The sequence below is a fragment of the Falco biarmicus genome, chromosome Z (genome assembly GCF_023638135.1).
Source record: "Falco biarmicus isolate bFalBia1 chromosome Z, bFalBia1.pri, whole genome shotgun sequence".
NCBI classification, from domain to species: Eukaryota; Metazoa; Chordata; class Aves; order Falconiformes; family Falconidae; genus Falco; species Falco biarmicus.
In genome coordinates, this window is record NC_079311.1 from 25,564,389 (window position 1) to 25,586,388 (window position 22,000).

A 22,000-nucleotide genomic window follows, 5' to 3' on the forward strand; every position below is an offset into this window, starting at 1 on the left:
GAAAATGAAAGATGAAAACATTCAAAACAAATATTCTGAAGTACATTTAAAGATGCCAAACTGCAGAAACAAAAATAATTGTGGAAATAGCAAACTTAAGTGGAAGCTGTTACTGATCCAATCAAATGAGAATAAAATTGTAATAAGATATTACGCTTGGTGTCTCCAACTGTTCTACAGTTTCCACTCTACCATTTTCCCTTTTTTTCTACAGTATCCACTTTACTCATTATTTATGAAACTTAAAAAGCTTTGTGACTTCTTCTTGAGCCAAACAATGTCTCTATCATTTGACATAACTGTTTTTTTAATGTGTTTTCCTAAGCAGCAACATCAACATGCCACAGTCTATTTACCTTGCTACTCAGCACTGTAGGCCCAGAGTTGTACACAATCTGTGTGTTATATTGGACTGCTGTTCTAAGAAGTTTACACCATTTTTTTCTCAGTATCACACACCCAAAAGATTTCAGAGAGCTGTCCATTTCATTATGGAAAAACAATCCAGTAAGTTTTTATCTTACATTTTGCTCCAATGACCCCAACACGCTCTAATGCCCCAATTTTGCAAAGGAGCATGCTGTGCATTCCCAGTACATACTGGTTTGGGGGGACTCTTGTACAAAGCTTCCTAATCCAGAACACTATTGGAATCAATGTTCATAGTCCCAGTTGCTCAAGTATGCCTCATTAGAGAGGTATTGAACTAGTTCAGCTTGCTGACTTTACCCCCTTCTCAGCTTACTTTCTCTCACCATACATTAAAAAAACATGAAGAATTAAGGTCTGGAAAAGAGGCAAAAAACTTATCAACCAGCTGAGTAACACCAACCAGACTGCCTGACACCTGGGGTCTCCATGCCCAGGAACAACTAACTAGGCTGCATTTGTGATTCCCATGGAAATCACTGGTCCAGACAGGAGCGGTAACACATAACTAAATGGGATAAAGCTTAGAACAAACAAGATACCTCAGCCACTTGTTATTGAGACAGCATACAGACACTGGCAGCCACAACAGGCAGTGCAATCCAGCCCAAGGACCAAGTGGCAGCCAAGGCTCAGTGGCACACGCTCTGCAACACATCTGCCCCACTGCTTCCCTGATGCCCAAGCAGAAGCAGTGCTAGCAGAGGGTCCCCCAGAACAGTTCCTGAGCCAGCATTTCAGACACTTTCATCTTTCTCCAAATCTGGAGAGCACAAAGCCTTCCATAATGAAGGCCTGCATCCTTCAGAAAACAGTTCCCCTTTCCTCACCACGGAACTACAAAATTCCCACTAACTGCCTACCCATTGCCTAACACAAACAAAATCTGTAGCTAACCAGTATCATTATTCAGCGTTTAACCCCTTATTCTTGTAACTCTTTCCACAGGTCCTCTTAGTGTTTTCAGCAAAAAGTGAAAACAGCTGTGACCTGCATTAGGGCATCAACATGTTAATTCAAAGTGACCATTTTGTTAGCTGGTAGAATATACAACACAGTAATTCAAGTGTATCTGAGAATACTTTGTGACTGCACGAAAACGTAAAACCAACACAACTACTACTGCAGTTGATCATTTTCTACTGTTTGTAACTTTGCCAGACTTTACCCTTTTCAATTAATATCCTCTACTGTGTGTTTAGCCTAGAATTTAATACTACTTTTAATAACTCAACCAGAAAACAGGGCAATAATTCTCTTCCTAAACTAGAGAACCACTTGTATGTCTCTCACTAGCAGCTCTACTAAACTTACTAACTCAACAGAAGATGGCTTTGCTATCCCAAAAAAAAAGAAAACAAAAAAGTCACTAAATTTCAAAATCACTACACTGGCAAAACAGAGAAATTTGTAAGCCACTCCTTTGTGTGATTTGCATTCTTTCCATGCTGACGAACTTGTATGAGTACTGCAAAATTTACAGGTAATTCAGCATGCACAAGCCCATGGGCAAAGGCAAAGCAATATTTCCTAAAGAGCAGCTGTCTCCAGCTCCAGAAACACAGGACCAGGCACTATCACGGAGACTTGGTTTGCCAGAGTAACTTTGTTGAGAACAGCATCCTACAGAAGTGGACCAGGACTGGATCTTTTAAAACGTTTATTGCAGGAGCTGGTGTCCAAAGATTTTAAGTTACTGAAATAATGCCGAAATAATGAAACATTACAATTTTAAGACCTGCCTAACTTGTTCACTTCACAAACTAGTCTGACAGTTTGAGAGCTCAGGAACCCTATGAAAACACCATGGCTTTAAAAACTTCAAATAGCTCAGCTGACCTACAGCTGATATACAACTGTAGTAGTTCACCAACTACACAAATACCTGTAAACAAGAACATGGCCCAGGGTGTGACAAGGGAGAAGCAATTTTGCAATTTTCGGGAGAAAAACCTGCAACATTTTTCTAGAGGTCAGCATTCATTAAAATAGGTACACACTAAGATGTTAGGGAAAGTGCAATTAAGTACAAATTGTAGTAAGACAAATACCAAATGGAAGTCTGTAAGAGAAGGTCAAGGAAAATCACAGCAGAAAGAAGTGTCCTAAAAACAGCTTGTGTTTTCTGAAGAAATATTAATGCAGTTAATCAGAACCACATCAAATCACAGCTGCTGACAGCCAAAACACTCTTTGATTTCAACAGGGAAATTTGGTGCTTCAGGAATGGAGAACGACCACAGCTGTAACAGGAAGACGGGATAAAAAGAACTTGCTAAGATCACAGCACCCTATTATATTTTCTGTGCTCTACACTGTATGTTCCCACATTAAGTAGTTACTTGGGAATAAACCAAGTAACCGAATTAAAGTTATATATAGAAAAACTGCTAGGGAACTGGACAAAATGACCAACTGAGTATATATTCACATTTTTAAGTGAGTATGAACATCAGTAAAAGATGCAAAAAGCTGAAGCTAAACAATGCTAAGCATAATATGCTGTTTTGTGGCTGTATTCACATATCAGCTTGGGCTCCAAATTTTAGACAAATTTGGAGAGAAACAATTTTTCTCTCAGCACTGATAGCTACTATATTGCACTGTGAATTACAGTAGGACAGTAACTGCCATTTTAGGCAGTGTTGTGGTTTAACCCCTGTGGATAACTGGCTAGCTGAAAAGGGTCACATAGACATAGTCCAGCTGGCTGGACAAAAATGCACATCGCTCTCAGCTTATCTGAAGTAAAGCAAAAATACACTGTCTTTGGCTGTTCTTGTTACACAGTAACAGGAAGATTTCGGTGGGAAAAGAACGTTGCAGGTGGGAACAGATAACTACAGAAGAGAAACTAGGGGCGGGCTTGGTATTTAGGCAACTAACCAATAATGAGCTTAACTTTTGTAATATGTATGAGACAATTATAACAAGGCATAAAAGGTGACTGTAAGGGACAATAAACGAAGTCTGCTGATCACTCATATTGAGTGACTGTGTCTTCCCTCCATCGTGACAAACCCCAGCCAGCAATTAAGTACCAGGTAGCTGCTCACTCGCTCACTCCCCCCTGCAGCGGGATGGGAAGGAGAATCACAGAAAGGTAAAACCCTAGTGGTTGAAATAAAGTTTTATAATTGAAATAAAATCAAAATAATCATCATCATAATAACAACAACAATAACTGCAACGAAGAAGAGAGGGAGAGAGGAATAAAACCCATGGGAAAACAAACTCGAGTGATGCCCAGTACAAGTGCTCACCACCCACTGACCGATGCCCAGCCAGTTCCTCAGCAGTGACTGCTGGCCCCTCGGCCAGCCTCCCCTGGTTTATATACTGAGCATGATGCCTTATGTTTCGGAATATCTCTTTGACTAGTTCGGGCCAGCTGTCCTGGCTCTGCTCCCTCCCAGCTTCCTGTGCACCTCCTCACTGGCAGAGGACAGGAAACTGAAAAGTCTTTGACTTGGCATAAGCACTACCTAGCAACTACTAAACATGTGTGTTAATAGCATTACTTTCATACTAAACCCAAACCACAGAACTGTACCAGCTACTAAGAAGAAAATTAACTCTATCCCAGATGAAATCAGGACAAGGCAGTCACACAAAAACTTTAAAGATAGATTTTGGAATTATATTTATAAAATGCAATCCAATTAATTTTCACTAAAGAAAGAAAAAAATCTCAGAAAGGCACAGAAGAACAATTATTAATGGTATTTCAATACATCATAGAACAAAAGCTAACCTTTATCTAATCATTAGCACAATTCAACATGAATCAAAATCCATGCAGTTTGGACACACCATTCCACAAAAATCTTTAAAATATCTCAGTTTGCAAATGAATTCTTTACCTGTTTTGCTTAAGGTTGACAAAGGTCAGATCTGTTATACTAACTGTCAGGAACTGATGCTGATGCCACTGCATCAACCATAATAGGTCACAGGATGCAAGTAAGCTGCAGCTACAATGTAGATGAGACAGAGTTGCAACCCACTTACTACTACTAACAGTTCATTTGAACAATCTTACATTTCAAATACAAGAACTTAAAATGATTACCATTTACATTAAAATAAAGACTATCCTTTATTTTATGATTTTTAGAAAGAGTACAACCAAATTCATGGCACCACCACACATGATGACAATGAGCCTGTCACTTAAGATACTAAATGAGCTTTTATATTGCAATCAAGTTGTTCAAAGTAAAAACATCATCCTGTTTCACTGTAAGAGTTTTAGCAGGTTTGAAAAAGGCACTAATAAACAGATGAAATTAACACAAGTCAGTCATACCTTTAGCCACAGCTTCTTTATATTTTTCTTTGGCAGAATTTACTTCTTTTATTAGTTGTCTATAGCTAGATTTTAGTTTCTCTAGTTCTGTCTTTGTGACCTTTAAGAAAACAGAAATATAGAAAGTATTGAAAATATTTATCCTCAACATATAAAAAACCTCATAGCATTAGTGAAAAAGAATTAACAGGTTTTATTTTCCAAAATAAGGATGTTACCACTTTCCATTGGCTTAATAGGGATGGTGGATCTAAATAGGGTATTATTAACAAGATATTACACAGTGTAACACAATCAAAATCAATAAATGCACGGAATGAAATAAAGAGGCCTGAAACGGCAATCTTCATCCACATCAGTGTAATGAACAATGTTTAGGAAATCCAGCTAATTATAAACAGTATTCCACTCCAATGACAAGGGGGGGAAAAAAACCACACCAAAAATATGCTTAATGAATCATACTAGATGAGAATGTTCTATGCATAGGAAGGAAACTCTTCAGCATCTTTTAAAAAAATAAAAGGCAAGACAGAAGAATTTTTGGATATTACAGTTCATACAAAATGGCTTAGAAACAGCAACTGTGCATGAACCAATCCAGCTGTTTTAAGATTTAAATCCCTGAAAAGGCAAAGACAACAAAGTAAAAAAAACAACCACCAGGCCAACAAACAAACAAAAAAACCCCAAGCTACAGTGGAACACAGCACTGAAAAATCTTTTTACAGTGGAAGCAACTTCACTTTTTTGGTGAAAAAGTTTAAATAAAGTTGTCTCTTCTATACCCAACTTTCATTCACTGTGTGATAGAATTAGCACGCTGTTCAGAAATAAGTACAAGTCATGAATTTGCAAGCAAAACCCAAGAACAAACCAGTCACTACAATACCAAAAGGGTGGTATATATATTAAAGAAAAGCAAAAAACTCCAACAAAAAGAAAAATAACACTCATAAAGGAAATGGTTGCAGATAATAAATAAACTTAATTTAGTGGAAGTGCTGCCCTCAATGAATGTGCAGAAAAGGAAGTCTGTTCTAGAGAAAAACTGTTCCTCTTGCACTGTCATGAAGAAGGCTGCAGTTCAAAATTCTCCCTTTTTTCGTGAGGCAAGGCCCAGACACCACTACTTTGACCCACAAGAAAAACATCTGGAAACTTAATGGGATTCCTCGAAGAGCCAACAAGGTGCTATCTACAGTTTCTATTTCTGGTCCAACTGTGCAGAGATTTAATTTAAAGGCAGGAACTTTTCTCCACATCAATCCCATACTCTTACCTCATATTTCTTCATGCTTTAAATTATACTCACAATTCTTGCTATTATAGACCAAGAGAGGTGAGGAAGGAAAAAATATGACAAACTTATAAAGACATAGCAAGAAGTTGAGAAAAAGATGAAATTAGAAAGTAGTGAACATAATTAAGATATAAGTAACAAGGAACTGCTTCTCTTACAGAAAATGGAAAATAAAAGATAGGCAATTAATATTAAGAAACCTTTGCGGGAACTGCAAAATACATTTTACTGATTCATAGACACTGTTCTTCCAACAGACAAAAACAAAACCAAGAGCACCCCTGTCCCCAAATAACACCTAAGGAGCTAAGATGTTCAAGGATTCCCTCAAACCCATTTTTTTCTGTCAGAAAGTTTTGCCCATGTAACTGGCATAGTACTCTACTTTTTTTTCCTCAAATCCCATGACAGAAAAAATACCCAATATCTTAATAGCAATTGGAATAAATATGAGTTCCAGTACATTTGTGTAAAAGATACGGTATTTCACTGTTCTTAAGAATTTTACCAAAAAGACTCCTCACCATAGGGGTGTTTAGAATAAGAACGGATGATACATACGCATTTCATCTAAAACACTTTTTTTTACCGGCATATCATAAAGGTATGAACGGCACAGACACTAACCTCCATAAGGTCTGGACAATGTCTTGGGAAATAATAGGTATTTTGCTTCTGTGTGTAACAAAACCGAAATAATACCACGGAACATGACAAGTATTTTGAATTTCTGGGAACCATTCTCTAAGTGCTCCAGTTACACAAAACCTCTGAACAAACAATGTCAGCTAACAATGAAAGAACATATCATATCTAACCAGAACGCTATTCAAATGCTTCTTAGGAAAATCAGGAAGGGGGGAACAACAACAACCAACAATGCAAGCTTATCCATCAGGATGCATAATATTTGCATGGCCATGCCGCCTACAGTTAATTAAAATCAATATGATTTGTAACCGAACCTTTGGGGACTGCTCAATATGCACTGTATTTTTTTGAAAAGCCTTATTTTAGAAGACAGATTAATTACAGATTTTATTAGAGTTAACTTATTACCAGAAAAAAAATGTTTTACACAATCTCTTTTAAAAGTATACCTGAACTTCCAGCAGTCTCATTTCATCCAGCCTCTTTCTTGTGTTTCTTTCTTTCTTTATCCATTTCTCCAATTCTCTCTATATTTAATCTCTATTATTCCTTACATATGCTACCAGTTTTTCCTTTTCCTCCACCCTGACCATTTTCAGATGCACCAATCTGTAAGTGGTTCTAAGTGATTATCTGGCCTGGAAATGTTATGACAGCCTACTGACCATGCATCAAAAAGTATGTACTCCCCACAGTCAATACCTGGGAAAGATACCAAGACCCTAGAAAATTACAGAAGCATTCCTATTACAGCCAACATTTAACTTAATATATGTTTAGTTCTAGTTTAAAGTTCTTCTCACAACCAGCCCAAGAATCTTTTACTCATCTGTCCATGACATTTGCACTGTAGTACTCAGGTGTTACATTTTAATTACACTACTCCAAATCTCAAATTCTCTGCTGGAGGAAAGAAGAAACAGTGCTTTTCCTCCTCTCAGCAGACCTTTCAAGCTATCAATCTGATTTTTGACATTCACCCTTAAACCTCCCCAGAGCACCTAAATGAAACTGTGATTTCTGTCAGCTTTACTGACTAGTTAAGCTTTACTTTCAAAATAAGCAGGACAACTGACATTAATAGAAAAAGCCCTGAAGAGCTCCATCTGCAGCCTTAATGTTTGGTTTACACTTGATTTATATTTTAGAACAGGGACTAGAATCCTGTCCCCATCCAAGAGCGTGAACTGTCAAGAGCAGGGGTCCTCACACTGTTTAACCAGGGGCCGGCGCGGATGCAGTGGCAAGCAGCCATCTGCGGCTGCTTGGTTTCCCCCTCCCAACCGCCAGTGGGGGGGGGGCGGGGGGGTCTGTAAATACCGGGGGCCGGATTGAGGACCCTGGCGGGCTGTATCCGGCCCGCTGGCCGTAGTTTGAGGACCCCTGGTCAAGAGCATTCATTAACAAAAGTTTTCAGTGCTGTGGTCCCAGGGATGATGAGTGGAATGAGAACAGGAAAAGAGATGGAGTAGAGAAGCGTCATACACATTCATCCTCTACTGGAATAAGAGCATTTCTAGTGCTATCTGTCCATAGAAATTTATATATGAGAGTTTTCCATCTCTGCCTTGTCAGCTAGCCAGGGAGAAAAAATGTGGAGGAAGTAACTAACATTTGAACTAGGCATTCTACATATCACAAGTCACTACTTTTACCATAGAACAAACAAAAACAGAGGAACTAAAAAAAATCCACTCTCAACATACTGTTTTTAAACATATTAAACTGTAATAAATTTCTAAAGCACAGTTGAATAAAATACCTTGTACATCTCTGCTTCTATTTGTTGATGAACACCTACGAAACTCTTCTTAACTTGCTGCTTATCTTTGATCATCATTGTAAGCCTATGCAAAGGCCCGGAATTAAGATCTTCTGCATGTGTCTTCATTATTTTGCTCAGCTGTTCTGTTTGCTGTACCACGAGCAACCAAGACTATAAAAAAAAAAACACAGAACAGGAAAGGCCATTCTTACTCTGCCTTACAAATAACCAAATGATGAACACAAACTGTGGGAAAACATGCACCACTGTTTAAAACAAATCAGCAAAAACCCAAATTTTAAACTTACACAAATGCACTTGAGATCTTCCAAAATAACATTCGTCCTGCTACAGCAAAATCTACCTCAAACTTATTCATAAAATCATAAAGCATCAGAGACAAAAATACAGTATTGTATGCTCATCCTTCAGCACTGTCCTGCACTTCTGAACACGGATGAAAGCTTTACAGCCTTTTCTGATATACATCCCCAACACCACTGACAAGCATTTGTTCTGTTTCCCAGCCACAGTTACTCTGTTCAAGCTGACTTCTCTGTCCTTGTCTAAAAACCTCATAGTAATATGCATTTGAATGGTTACTCTTACTTTAAGAGGCTATCATTCGTCAGCTGCTTCACATAACTGACAGCATCAGTCAGGCCACCAGTATCAAGGCATAAATTGCTAACAGGTTAAGACACAAGCAGTTACTCATCTGTCATAGTAACCCAAAATCTTTCTGTACCCTTACATTAATAATTTCCTTGGCCATTTTGTCAGTCAGTTTTCAGGACAGCTTAATGTGCTGTGTGTGGCTTTGAATTTTGGTTAAGAACTGTAAGGTGAACAGAGAGATAATTCCAATGCACCACAGATACAAACATGAAATTAAATTTCTGTTCAAGTAAAAGCATTTGTTACCTTAAAGATCCCTGTCATGCTTTGTTGATGGGAACAGTATTGGATTCCTTAAAGATATCTCCCTGACATTGAATGCTATCCTGTATCTAAAAATTAGAATTATCAGGTATTGAAGGCAGCTAGTATGTTAGTTTTACCAGCATTTATCACACTGTTATTAAAGACAGAAATCCACCTTAGATTATTAAAACACAGAAAAATACTTTTTTTTTGGTAGCTTTGGGGTTTCCCTACATCTATGTATAAACATATTTACATAATATTTCCATCTCTACATGACAATGCTGCAACACAAACTAGATACAGAGGGAAACAAAAGACAGTTAACTCATGTATATATTAAACCACATCTGACTTTAGCTTGTGAACATCCCGCAGACTAGCATAGAACTATCTCAGGCTGCTTAAAGTGTGCTGCTGTAAAAGGTCATGGCCTAAAGCTTCCCAGCTATGGCTGAAAACTGTTGCACCTCTCCATTACAGAACACTTTTCAAATGACATCAGAAGCCATATTGCAAAGCTGCATAGGATAAAACCAGCACTAAACTGTCTGAGAATAGTGGGTCTTGTGCTTATAGAAGAGTTTATTAGAGTGCTCTCAGAGGTGAAAATGTAGTCAGAGTTCACCATTTTTTTTAAGGTTGATTTATTACTGATGAGACAAGTACTGCTTCAATCAACCCTGAAAATCACAGCAAAATATTTATCAACAGGACAAGTACTCTGAAGACATATTTAAGCTTACAATTCACCAGATGAACCTAAATAAGCTAGAAACATAGTGAAAACTTCCCTTTCCATTTAAAAAAATCAGCTGCACGTTTTTTCATTCTTTACATCCCTCTTTCCACACTGAGTAAACATCGGTTAAGCAGGATTTCTGTGTTTTGTATGATTACATTTCATTGTTTTCAAATAGGGAAAGCTAAAGTGAAAAGCTATACTTGATGACAGGCTTGAAAAATTGAGATTTGCATGGGACCGAAAAGCATCTGGGTGGGGATAACAGAGAAGACAAAGCATTCTCTTTCACAGAAAATAACCATAATCCACCAAATGCAGTAAAATATAACATTGCTTGGGTTAACAGTATTTTTTAGACATATACACACACAGAAGAGCTGTTGAGAAACAATTTAAAATACTGCTTTTCCAGCATTAGCAGTGCTGCCGCTACACCTTCCAGCAAGTTTGCTGCCTCTGCATGAAAAAAATATAGGACAGGTTTCTCCAAATACCATTTCTCTCAAGGTGCTCACTCTTCCTGTACACTAAAAAAAAAAAAACCAAACCAAAAAAAACCCTAAAAACCAAACATAAAAGATTATACAGCTTGGTATTTGGTTTTGATGCCACATAGTACCAAAAATTTAATATACAGGTATTTTAAGTCTCAGGAGATGTAGGATACCAGTTTTATGTCCTGTAATATTTGGGTCATACTTTGATTCGGTAAAATTTCAGGCAGAGAGGAAAAAGCATTATAAAATAGTAAAGTAAATTAGAATGAGGTGAGTAAATTAATCAGTAATTCAGACATTTTAACTGCTAAAACCAATAAGACAATGTGTCACTACTCAACTTTAAAATCGTGACAGTGATATTTCAAGATAAGCCTACACAAAAGATCTGTCAGTAGCATCTCAATATTTTTGCTGTTATATGAAGATGTAGAGGCCACAGATATGGCTTGACAGAAAAATGGCACCTCCTTAAAAGGGGGGGGGGGGGGGGGGGGGGAAGGGAAGAACAAAAATAATCCTGAAAGAACCATTTGACTGCCTGTGTCCAAAACAAGATTTCAAATTGTGACACACGTGCCTATCTTCAGCCCAAAAAGAATATGGTTCCAGTCAGTTCTTCAGCTTTTTAAAATGTATTTGCTCACAGGAAGTGGCCATCACTGACATGAACTGCTCTAGATTGAGCCAGCTACATGAAGGTTCTGATGCCAATGCTCCTTTACTGTTCTAGGCCTAAGGCGCTGTTTCATTGCCTAAAAGAACTGCAAACCAGTTTAGCTAGCATGTAAGAGCAATTCTAGTGAGGCAGCAGAAGCAAGAATTATTAGTCACATCACCAAAAATTCTATGCAAAACTCTGGGATCCAACAGTAGAAAGCTTGAAGAAAATACCTGACTTCTGCCAATCCTAGGCTAATGACAATGTCTTAATGTTTATTTACCAAAATCACCAGAATGTGGGGCAGCTGAAGCCTGATAGCTATAGCCCACAGCTTTCAAGTCATACATGCTGCCACTTTAGTGCAGTTTAAATACTGACAGCTGCACAAGATGCCATCACATTCCTAATGCTATGCCATAGCTAGTATTCAAACAGCCACCCCATAAGCCCACTACACAAAAACTTCTTTGTCTAAAATCTAGCTTGACCTAAAAAGGGTGTTTTCCTGCAGAGGGGAGATCAGGATTCATGCCAAACTGAAGGGAACGTGTAATCACTGCTACAGCAGAAGGCCCAAGAATTTGATAAGCCATTAAAACAGAACAATTTTCTGTAGTCAGGAAGGGATTCAAGTCAGGAGTGAAGCTTACAAACAGGTGAAATAGGGAAGTCTGCTTCATCGGTACTCACACTGGACTTACTCTAAATCTGAAAATTAATAATCTGGGGGAAGGACAGCCTCACCTTTATAAAAAGTCAACACAATTATTTTAAATTGGATACAAAATAACTTCACAATTATGAGAAACATCCTGAATTAATGTTTTGTTTTTACAACACACACTGCAGTGCGAATAACAGCTGGAATGCTAGGCTTTGCCTTGGTTTCCTGGCATTTTTCTATTTCTGTCACAAATTCTATATAACATGAACAATAGTTCCTATTTAACTGTCTTAAAAGAAAAGCTTACTAGAGCATACACTATTTTCAAAACACTAAACAAAGCAGCAGGCTCAACCCAGGAACCTAAAATACTGAATTTTAGAATTCAGGATTGATTCTAGTTCAGTTATTATTTTCAAAGCAAGACTGGAGCTCAACTTCTACATTGTCCACTGAGGAACTAAAGGGAGCCTATTTTACTCTTCGGCAACAATAACTCTCAAGAAGCTGAATCAACAGGAATCCAACTCAAACTAAAACAAAAATAAATCCAGTGCTGCTACTTGCAAGAATATTCCAAATTCAAAATACTTCAGTCTTACCTTGGACACATTGCTGATATAATCCAATTGACACGTGCTCTCTTTATCTACTTGATTACAAAGATTCTGTAAAGTTGAGGCATACTCCTTATCGCTTTTTACTCGCATTACCATAAATTTCTTCACCGTTTCCAGCAGTCGTAGTTCCCAGTCTTGTAGTTTTAATAAAGCATCATGAGAATACTTCAGGTCACCTCCAAACCCCATCTTTTAAGGCACTATATACAGCACAGGGGAAAATGCAGGCTTCTCACCACATCTGAAAGCAGAAAAAGATTCCTGAGACACATACCAAAAGAAAAACCTCCAGTGTGATAAAGAGCAAATATTAACGTCTAAACCTTGAAATGACTTAACCTTGAGACTAACCACGTACACACACATCCTCAAAACAATCTGAAAGCAGGACCAGAGCACTGTTTTGAAAACTCATCTATGACTGGCCCAGAACTGTCCTCCTGCAGTTTCCACCTGCAAAACGTACCTCCCTAACTTAAAGTGGAGTTATGAGTACACACATAAAAGCATCTAAAACAGATATTAAAGGCCAATTCACGTATTTAATTAAATAAGTATAACTTACTGTATCTCCAAACAAGAACTGCCACCTATACTGTTCCACTCCTGGGGAACTGCAGCATTTTGTTCCCGGTGTTCACTATCCACAGAGTCCAGAAAAATAACAGCTTTCAGGCACTGCATTTGTGGGAAATGGGTAACGAGAAACTAGTTTGCTTCTAAACACTGTTTTAGCAGGCCACTGCAGATTCAGCCTCCCCAAAATCAGAAAATATCCAACCCAGGCTCCCCATGAAACCGTTCATTGCTCCTTTGGGTCATACATTAGGACAAAGCTCTCAAGTTCGCACGATCTTCCCCTAAGGCAGTCCAGTTTTACTGTACCAAATGGACATAATCTGATAAACAGGTAAAAAATGCTGCCTTACAAAATCCTTTATCACAACTGCAGGTCAAAGACATCTGTTTGAGCTAGCACTAAACATGCAGCCACATCTTGGAAGACCTGAACCCACATATGAGTAATTTCCACAGAGTTGCATAGGTTTTGTAATGCAGGCTGAACTCTTTTCTGTACATGTACCAAAACCCTGTTCCTATACTAATCAGCTTCACACCAATTAAGACAAACTTACATAAACTGCAAATATAGCTCTGGACCGCAGTGCAGACACGGACTGTGTACTGCTTATTCACTAGTTCCTACACTCCAGCAAAGTCTTAGCTCTTTTGAATGCAGAAGTACTGATTTCTTCATAGGCTTTACGTTGCACTTAAATTAGCACTGTGTTTTACAAATGTTAATAGATTTACATTCCTAACAGCCCATGGGGCAAAGCAGGGGTAATAATCTTATTTTCACTGAGAACTGAGACACATAAACTAATGTCAGGATTGTACCATCTAATACTGGTATGCACAAGGCTTTAAGACAGTCTTTTCAGAGTGCGTAGCATTTTTAGCATGTTAAGTACCCAGAAAAGAAAAAGATGTTATTGGCTTCAGTTACCACATAGAATTTCAGAATATTTTGCAAATCAGAATCTAAACGATCTCTAGGGTAGCCTGACTCCCAGGATCATTCCTCTCTTCCTGAAGTTCCCTGCCTCTATTAGCTCTTCCAGTAACTTATGGAAATAAGCCTCATTCACTACGTGTTTATTTTCAGAACACAAGCTATGCTTATAAAGGAAAAAACAAAAGATCCTATAAAGAAAATAAGAATACTGCCATGGTTACTGTGCATCTACACAGTACAGACGAGTCAAGGTTGTATAAGTAACCTTAAATCTATTGCAAGCTTTCATATGCCCTTTAATTTGGAACTGTATATTTTGGTCAGATTCCTTGCTGATGACTAGGAGCTCAGTCATAAAAAGCGACACTAAGTAATTCACACTGTCTGTACTTATAAAGGATAGAGTATGTCATTATTAGTTATATTAATTATAATCTTTTCAGTTAAAATTGAAGAACAGTCTTGCAAAACCACTAATACTTTAGTAAAATGAGCAAAAGAAAAAAATCTTCCAAGTACCTACTTATTAACATGACTGGAACTGCACTTCTGATTTTTTTACACCGTTTAGACCTACACCCACTTTTGTGACCAAGCTCATTTTCCTCCTAGCAGCACATCTTAGCATATTACCTAAATATGCTAGCATGTTAGCTATGAGGAAAGCTAGTGTTTTTATTTTCTTACATTCCAGATTCAGAAGAGATGGGAACTGAATCTCAGGATGAAGTCTGGCCTTGTGCTATGAGTAAAGTGCTGGCTTGCTTGTTTTTACTCTCACCTCCGTATTTTACTGAGAGGCAGGCAGGCAAGGGAGGGAGGAAATATTCTCAGCATATGATATTTCAGGCTGCTTCCACTGACTCACTGTGGAGCTGTAAGATCACAAAAATCAATAGAATAGAAGATCCAGCAACATTTCATTCCAGTCTGCTAAGCTTCCCTTCACTAAATAGTAATTAGATTTTTTCTGATTACACTATTAGATGCCTGGGTACATAGACAAAAATTGTAACACATACTGGACTCTGGTCTTTGTTTTAAATTATTCCATTCACCGTGACAGAAACAGCACAGCACAACATCATTTTTCAAAAGTGATGGAATTCTGACTTGGTAAGACCAACAAGCATAAAGTCTCAGAGCTGATGATTTCCAACTGGGTAAGCCTGCCTCCATATATTTTCATTGTAAATTAAGAAAATGTTCAATCAAGACATTCATTAAAACTCAAACACTCCAATATTATGGAGGCAAGGAAGTGGTGAACAAGTACCCAGGACCTGAGCCACTTAAATGTCAATAAGCTAAAACCCAATGCTTTTAAAAAAATGTTAAAAAAGTGGTTTTGATTTAATACTTTTGAACACTTTTAAACAACCAAAAACAGCACAGATCACAGAGTCACTTACTTGAGATCAAAACTGTAAGACCTACCAAGGACGAGTAGGCATTTTCTATAAAATCTGTATTTCAAATATTCTTAAAAAGCACAAGCACATTTAAAAAGGCCAGTATTCAAAGAGACAACATCTGGCACCAATACAGACAGGTGAGTTGACAGCTGCCATACAGGACTGACCAACAGAGTACAATATTTCGGTTGGAAGGGACCTACAACGACCATCTGGGCACAACAACCCATTCAGATCAGCACTCTGCCTCCCACCACAGCACCAGGAGATACTGTTAAGGGCAGCAAACAAGCTGGGCTATTGTGGCATGACCTTCCTTGTGCTTCCACATGTTCACAGCTAATGGATTACAGAAGAAATACTAATAGTGCCAATTTTGGACTTTACAACATTGCAATGCTCACACTGAACATACAACACCACAAACACAGATTCCCACCCAGATTTTGAAACCTCAGACTATGGACAATACTGAGTAGCGCAACAAAATCTGAACCCAGAAAAGATTTACTGTGGAACCAGTAGGAAATATGGGGAGTTTGAGACATAAACATACTCTCTACTCCAAGGCTGAAAAGGTAAAAATACAGTGTGGAAGATAATTGGGGTGGGGGTGGACTTTTTTTCAAAGCAGCATGGGAGAATATTTTATCTTAAAGGAAAAAAACAGAGATGGCATCACATTTTAAAGTAGCTAGGGAGAATTGATGACAACAAACATGATATGCTTAATTCATACATTAAAAAAACCTGCAGAGAACGCTTAATTTTACTGTGAAAAGACTTTTCCTACTTCTGGCAGATACCCATGAGGTTTATCTCTTTTTCCACACATGGACAATGCTTGCATAACTTGACATGCCAATGAAGTCTCAAACTGAATTCTAGCATGTTTTGTAAAAGTAATAAAATCTCAGTGGCACAAAATAGGACAAATGAGTTTCAGCTAGTTTTTTTTTTTTTTATTTTGAAATGTGTGAGAGAAGGGGAGGGAGGGAGGGAGGGAGAGATACACCCACACTACTATAAAAATTACTGGATATACAAATTAGCTATCAGTATTTGGTAAGCTTTAACAGTTAAAATATGTCTGAGCCAACTCCAAGAAAGTAAGACTTACCTTCTTTTTAGAGTCACTCTCAAAATAACAAACTAATCACTGACAGGAAGTAAACACTCAATGTACATTTAGAAATATGCTGTGAATGAGCAACGAGACCTTCAACAGTTCTAAATTTAAGTATAGTTACTGAAGACAGTTTATGACTTGTCTCAACTGTCTCCACCCCAGCAGTGTAGTAAGATTCCAAATGAAGCAATGTTACATTTTGTCATCATGACAGTGAGAAACTTCAGTGACAGTCCCCTCAGCAAATAAAGCTAACATCCCAGCATTAGTAGTCTTCCTGGATTCCAGCCACAACTCTGAAGAGTTCATTGTAGCCAATCTGCATTTAATTTAAAGACTGCAATCTGTCCATGACATGAGAGCAGCCATACCACGTCAGGACAAAGGTCCTGTGTTTCTGACAATGATCAAAATCAAATAAGCAGGGAAGAACAGAGCACGTATATCGTAATACTTTCCCAGGATGCTCTCCTAACCCTTTTAACAACTGGTGCCTTCTGTCACATATTGCCATGAAATGTATCCAAGACCATGATTGCTAATCTTAGAATAATGATGGATCCACATTTATCAGTTGGAACTTGTGGTTTCATAACGTCAATGGCAAGACAGGCAACTAATAAACGACAAATTAGAAGCACACCTGGCCCCCAGTTAAATTCAGAACAGGAAAGCACAACACACATCTGGCACCAGAATATGGAATGGTCATGGTATACAGAGCACACCACACTCACTCTTGATCTGCTGTCAGCTCCCTTGCTCCTAAATCTGCATGGGCTTTAAATCACTTAGCATGGCTTATATTTTGCAGATTCTTTCTAGAACTGCAGAATCAGGGAAGGATGAGGACTTGGATTCAGGAGACATATCCTCAAATTCAAGGCTCATGTACTGATTTAAAGCAATTTTACAACAGGTGATCAATTTGTTGGACAGTCCATTTCATTTTCTGAATGTGAGGCTTGTAGTAGTTGTATTCCATCAAAACAATCAAATAAATCATTCTTAGCCCTCCACCCACACCTTAAACATGAATTAGACTGTTAAAGGATTGTTATTACTGTTACTGTAGGATCTATTCCTGGAATGTACAAGACCATGGAATATAATACACATGCTTTACTTACCATTTGTTTACACTAACCACATATACAAAAAATTATCTATATATGCATTTCATGCAAAATACATGGCACATGAACTAGTTGAATTAATGCTTCCATAGAGCTAGTACCATCTATAAACAAATAAAGCGGTAATCTAAAGCCAGCCTGATCATTTCAAAAATGGTCTGAAATATTAGTCTACTCAAGGCAAAATAGGCAGCTTATTTTCAGAAAACATAGCACATTTACCTTAAAAAGTTGTCCTCAAGAAATTATCCTTAGTACACTTCTCTTAATGTCAGCAGCTACTTCTGATTTTCACTTTCTGAAATATACTTTTATTTTCTGGGGTCTCTGTGAAAGAAAAACAGATAAAATTTCTTATTGTTCTTCCAGCATTTTAAAACACACTGCAAAATTTAAATTTGGGTAGGTTGCTTTGGATTTTCAGATTATTGCGAGAAGACAGATTTTTTTAAAAGAGACAGAGTCCAAGAAAACTGAAAGAGTAGACTTCTCAAATGACTGCAACTAGTAGCATGCTATCCCTTCACACACATAATTTTGAGGGAATAATTTTGTCTTTACTCATGTAACCTAAGATTTATTTCTTTTTTATGTTCTTGGAATTTCTTGTGACGCAGTGTACTGTACCAAGAAAATTAGATAATTTCATTTATTTCTGAACTTGGCCCTTAATAAAACAAAAACAAAGCCCATTAATAAGGAAAATGAAAGCATGAAAGACTCAAATTCTTTACATGAAAGACAAACTTAGTGGCAGTATTTTCACTAGAATGTAAGAATACAAGTGGCAACATGAGAAAGGGACCAATCAAGACACAGAAATGTCTTACATGGCTCTAACTACTCCAATATCTAGAATAGTAAGAGGTCAGAAAGTTAAAATGACTGCAGCACTAAAATTTCAAGTTGCAACTGTGGACTGCAACCTAGGTGAAGCAAACTGCAACAAAAAGCTGGATCTTTGAGGTTTTATGTTAAGAAAAAAATATATAAAATGTATAAAAAAATAAGAAAAAGGCCTTGCGTATATCTTACAAGTGCAGGGTATACTTTATAAGCTACGTGGACCAACGTTAAGCATTCACTCACAATCTCCTACCAGAATGTGTCATCTGAAGTTAAACCTTCAGATGAGGCTTTCAGTATTAGTTTAGCAATGCCCTTGTAAAAAAACAGAAAGGTTAAGCAAAACTGAAAGACCCGACACCATATATAAGGGTAAAGAAAAGAGAATTATTTTCAAGATCTCCATTACTTAAAGCACTAATCACAGTCACATTTGTAAAATCTCCTGAAAGGATAGTTCTAGCTCATAATCAAGCGGACGTTATTCCTTTCTGGTTACTTAGTGACATTCTAGAAACAAAGTGCTGCCTAATATAAACACAAAACTTCCATTCTCCATGACCAAAAATAGAAAAAGCTGTAAGTGATGCTTACATTCAGTCACTGCAAAGAAACAACAGATACGCAAGCAGATATGAAAGGAGAAAAAAAGTGCAGCAGGCTAGAACCATTACCAAATTCACCACATTTTTAATAACAGATACAAAAATACTTGTTGCAAAGTTGCAAAACCCAAGAGAAAGTCTTCACCAGCCAAAAATCAGAAGCAAGAGCAAAACATTATAGAAAATTTGACTCCAGTCCTCCCAACACACATACAAACCAGCTGGAAACACCAGACTATCACAGGACAGGAATACTGTTTTGAACCCCTTTCCTCATTCAAACAGGACTCATGAAAGTAAAACACATGCTACCAACACCACCTGGGCACATTCAGATTTCAAGCAGATGTTAAGGAATTGCCTGTGGTAAAAATGAACCCCTTCTGAAAATTCCATTTATTACACGAAAAAACATATTGGAGCCACTTAAACACAGACAAGATGTATCTTCTTCTCTCCACACTGAGACAAAAAAGCACACTTTTTGTTTTAAAGAACTAGTCTATCACATACTTAGAATGGAGAATTTTGTCTATATAAACACAAAAATGCAAACCCAACTTTTCTTCAGAATTCCAGTTACTACTGACTTTTAATCTATGTGCATATTTTCATTTGCCTACAGGTCAGTAGCATAATTTACAACTGGTAATACAAGTCCTATACTGGTCTAATTGATAGGTGTATACTAGCTAATACACAGAAGCATAATAACAGCTTGCCAGTGAACTACACAGCCATCTGTAAGACAGCAATAAAATGTTACAAAATTCCCACTGCTGTCTCTGAGCTCAGACACAGCAGAATCTGATAGTTATGGGTGGCTTGCTACCTCAATGCAATAAACCACTAAACATATAAAACAATTGAAAGAAAGATAGTGCAGAAAACCTAAATGATCTGTTCTTTTCTGAAATTACCGCCGAGACAGTCAAAGCCAACCCCACACCAGACCCTCTTAAGACTGGGGATATATAGGGCATTCTCTCAAAACGAAGCATCAGAGGAACATTTAAAGATTGCAAATTAATACTAAGAACTCACCAAGGCCAGATACTGTTCAGTTGAAGTGTCGAAGCACCAAATATAAAATTGCCAAACTATTAATTCTGCAAAAACTTAGGCTTAAGGTGACCCAAGTAAAGAAGAGTGGAGAGTGGAAAATGCACCAGTTTTTTTCAGAGCTTGACAAGGCAATGTGTAGAAGCACGACAAAGATGACCTGACTTTCATACGAGGCAAGGTGATTAAAACTGTAATGAAGACTGGAAAAAAAACCCCACAGCTTTTGCAGAGGAAAGTCATGCTTCACAGCTTGAAGTGTTCTTTGAAGGAATCAAGGGTCTTGTGGATGAAGGTGTTGGAACTGGTAGTGAACAAAAGACTTCTAAAAGATTTCTGCTGATGTCTCTCATAGGAAGCTGTTACAGAAGTGAAGACCTTGCTGGGTAAGATTTAAGAGACAAAGATTCACAGGGGAGAGAGTCAGAAGCATCACCAGAATTTGTGCCAGGACTTGGGCTGCTGTTCAGAATGGTCACCTGTGTATCTTTTCATTTCACACATCATCTGTGTTTGAATTTGTAAATCATACAAAATTACTAAAAGCCAAACTGACAAGTCATAAAAAAAATTAAGGGAAGAGAGAACATAAGAATATTTTATGATGCTGATACATTTGTGGTGTTACTATTCCTGTTAAATTATTCTATCTCACGAAGAACGTAAAACACCAAAAAGTACAGGTAATATTGATAACAGTATGGAGCAAGTTCTCCAGAAAGAAACTTTTTTAGTTCACAAAACAGGTAAGTATGGCAGGGTGTCAGATCAAAGTACAAAAAATATAATCATGATAGCACAAAGTGACATGGTATGACAGATGCCTGAAGTGTTTCCCAGAAGAACATGGGGACATCAAATGAAATTTTAAAAATCTGCTCTTAAGTACTTCTTTGCCTAGTAAATAATTAAATGAGCGAATTCAATGCCTAAAGACATTTTTTTGAGACCAAGAAACAAACAGGTTCAAAAACAATTCTAAAATTCATGAAAAAATCCAACCTGCCAAAGAGCAGAACTTCCATCTCAAGATATCTCTGAACTGCGCAAAAGCAGGACCAGAATTATTATTCTACCTTTGTGCCAAGAGACCCTTCTTATCTGACAGTAGCAAGTACTGAGCTAGATGGACTACACTTGATCGTGTACAAACATTCTCATACAGTGCACTGTCACTCTCTCACCCCTGCACATGTAGGAAGACCAGACTTTTCCCTAGCAGCTCTTGCAGCTGTGATCTTATTAAAAATACACAAATATGACACAGCAGGCTCCCTCAAAGACTAAGATTTACACTTGTCAGTAGTTAAAAAAAAAACACAACCAACCAAAAAAATCCCCACCACCAGATAAAAGCCCAGGAACCAACTCTTAGACCCTCTGCCTAGAATTACAAGAAACGCTTCCTTTTCAAGTATACCAAGTTTTCATTTACCTGTTGGAATTCTTTTCACGCATGCAAATGGTAGTTAAAGATACAACAGAAGTAAGTCATCAACAATCATGCAGAGGTAAGGCTTATAACCTAAAGACACCATCTAATGTATTCCCTTTGCAAAGAACCACACCTACTTACCTATGGCAGAAAGATCTTTCGTCAAGACTCAGCCTTCTCAAGCTATCTGATTTAGTATTCCCCTATCCTCAGCACAACAAAAAAAAGTTCTTCAATTACCAAATCTCACATTCTCCACCCCATGACTGAGGAAAGAAGAAA

At 37.7% G+C, this 22,000-nt stretch overlaps 1 protein-coding gene across 5 annotated transcripts in view; it reads right to left on the bottom strand.

The window, feature by feature from the left end:
• Positions 1 to 22,000, bottom strand: part of FER (FER tyrosine kinase) — a 192,821-nt gene that overhangs the window by 160,601 nt on the left and 10,220 nt on the right. For all 5 annotated transcript variants that reach the window (XM_056324261.1, XM_056324263.1, XM_056324262.1 and 2 more), the window contains 4 exons: positions 17,993 to 18,097; positions 12,554 to 12,812; positions 8,455 to 8,628; positions 4,739 to 4,838 (listed from right to left, as the gene is read on the bottom strand). In XM_056324261.1, coding sequence (XP_056180236.1) covers positions 4,739 to 4,838; positions 8,455 to 8,628; positions 12,554 to 12,760 — 481 coding nt within the window. In that variant the 5' untranslated portion in view covers positions 12,761 to 12,812; positions 17,993 to 18,097. The remainder of the gene's footprint in view (positions 1 to 4,738; positions 4,839 to 8,454; positions 8,629 to 12,553; positions 12,813 to 17,992; positions 18,098 to 22,000) is intronic.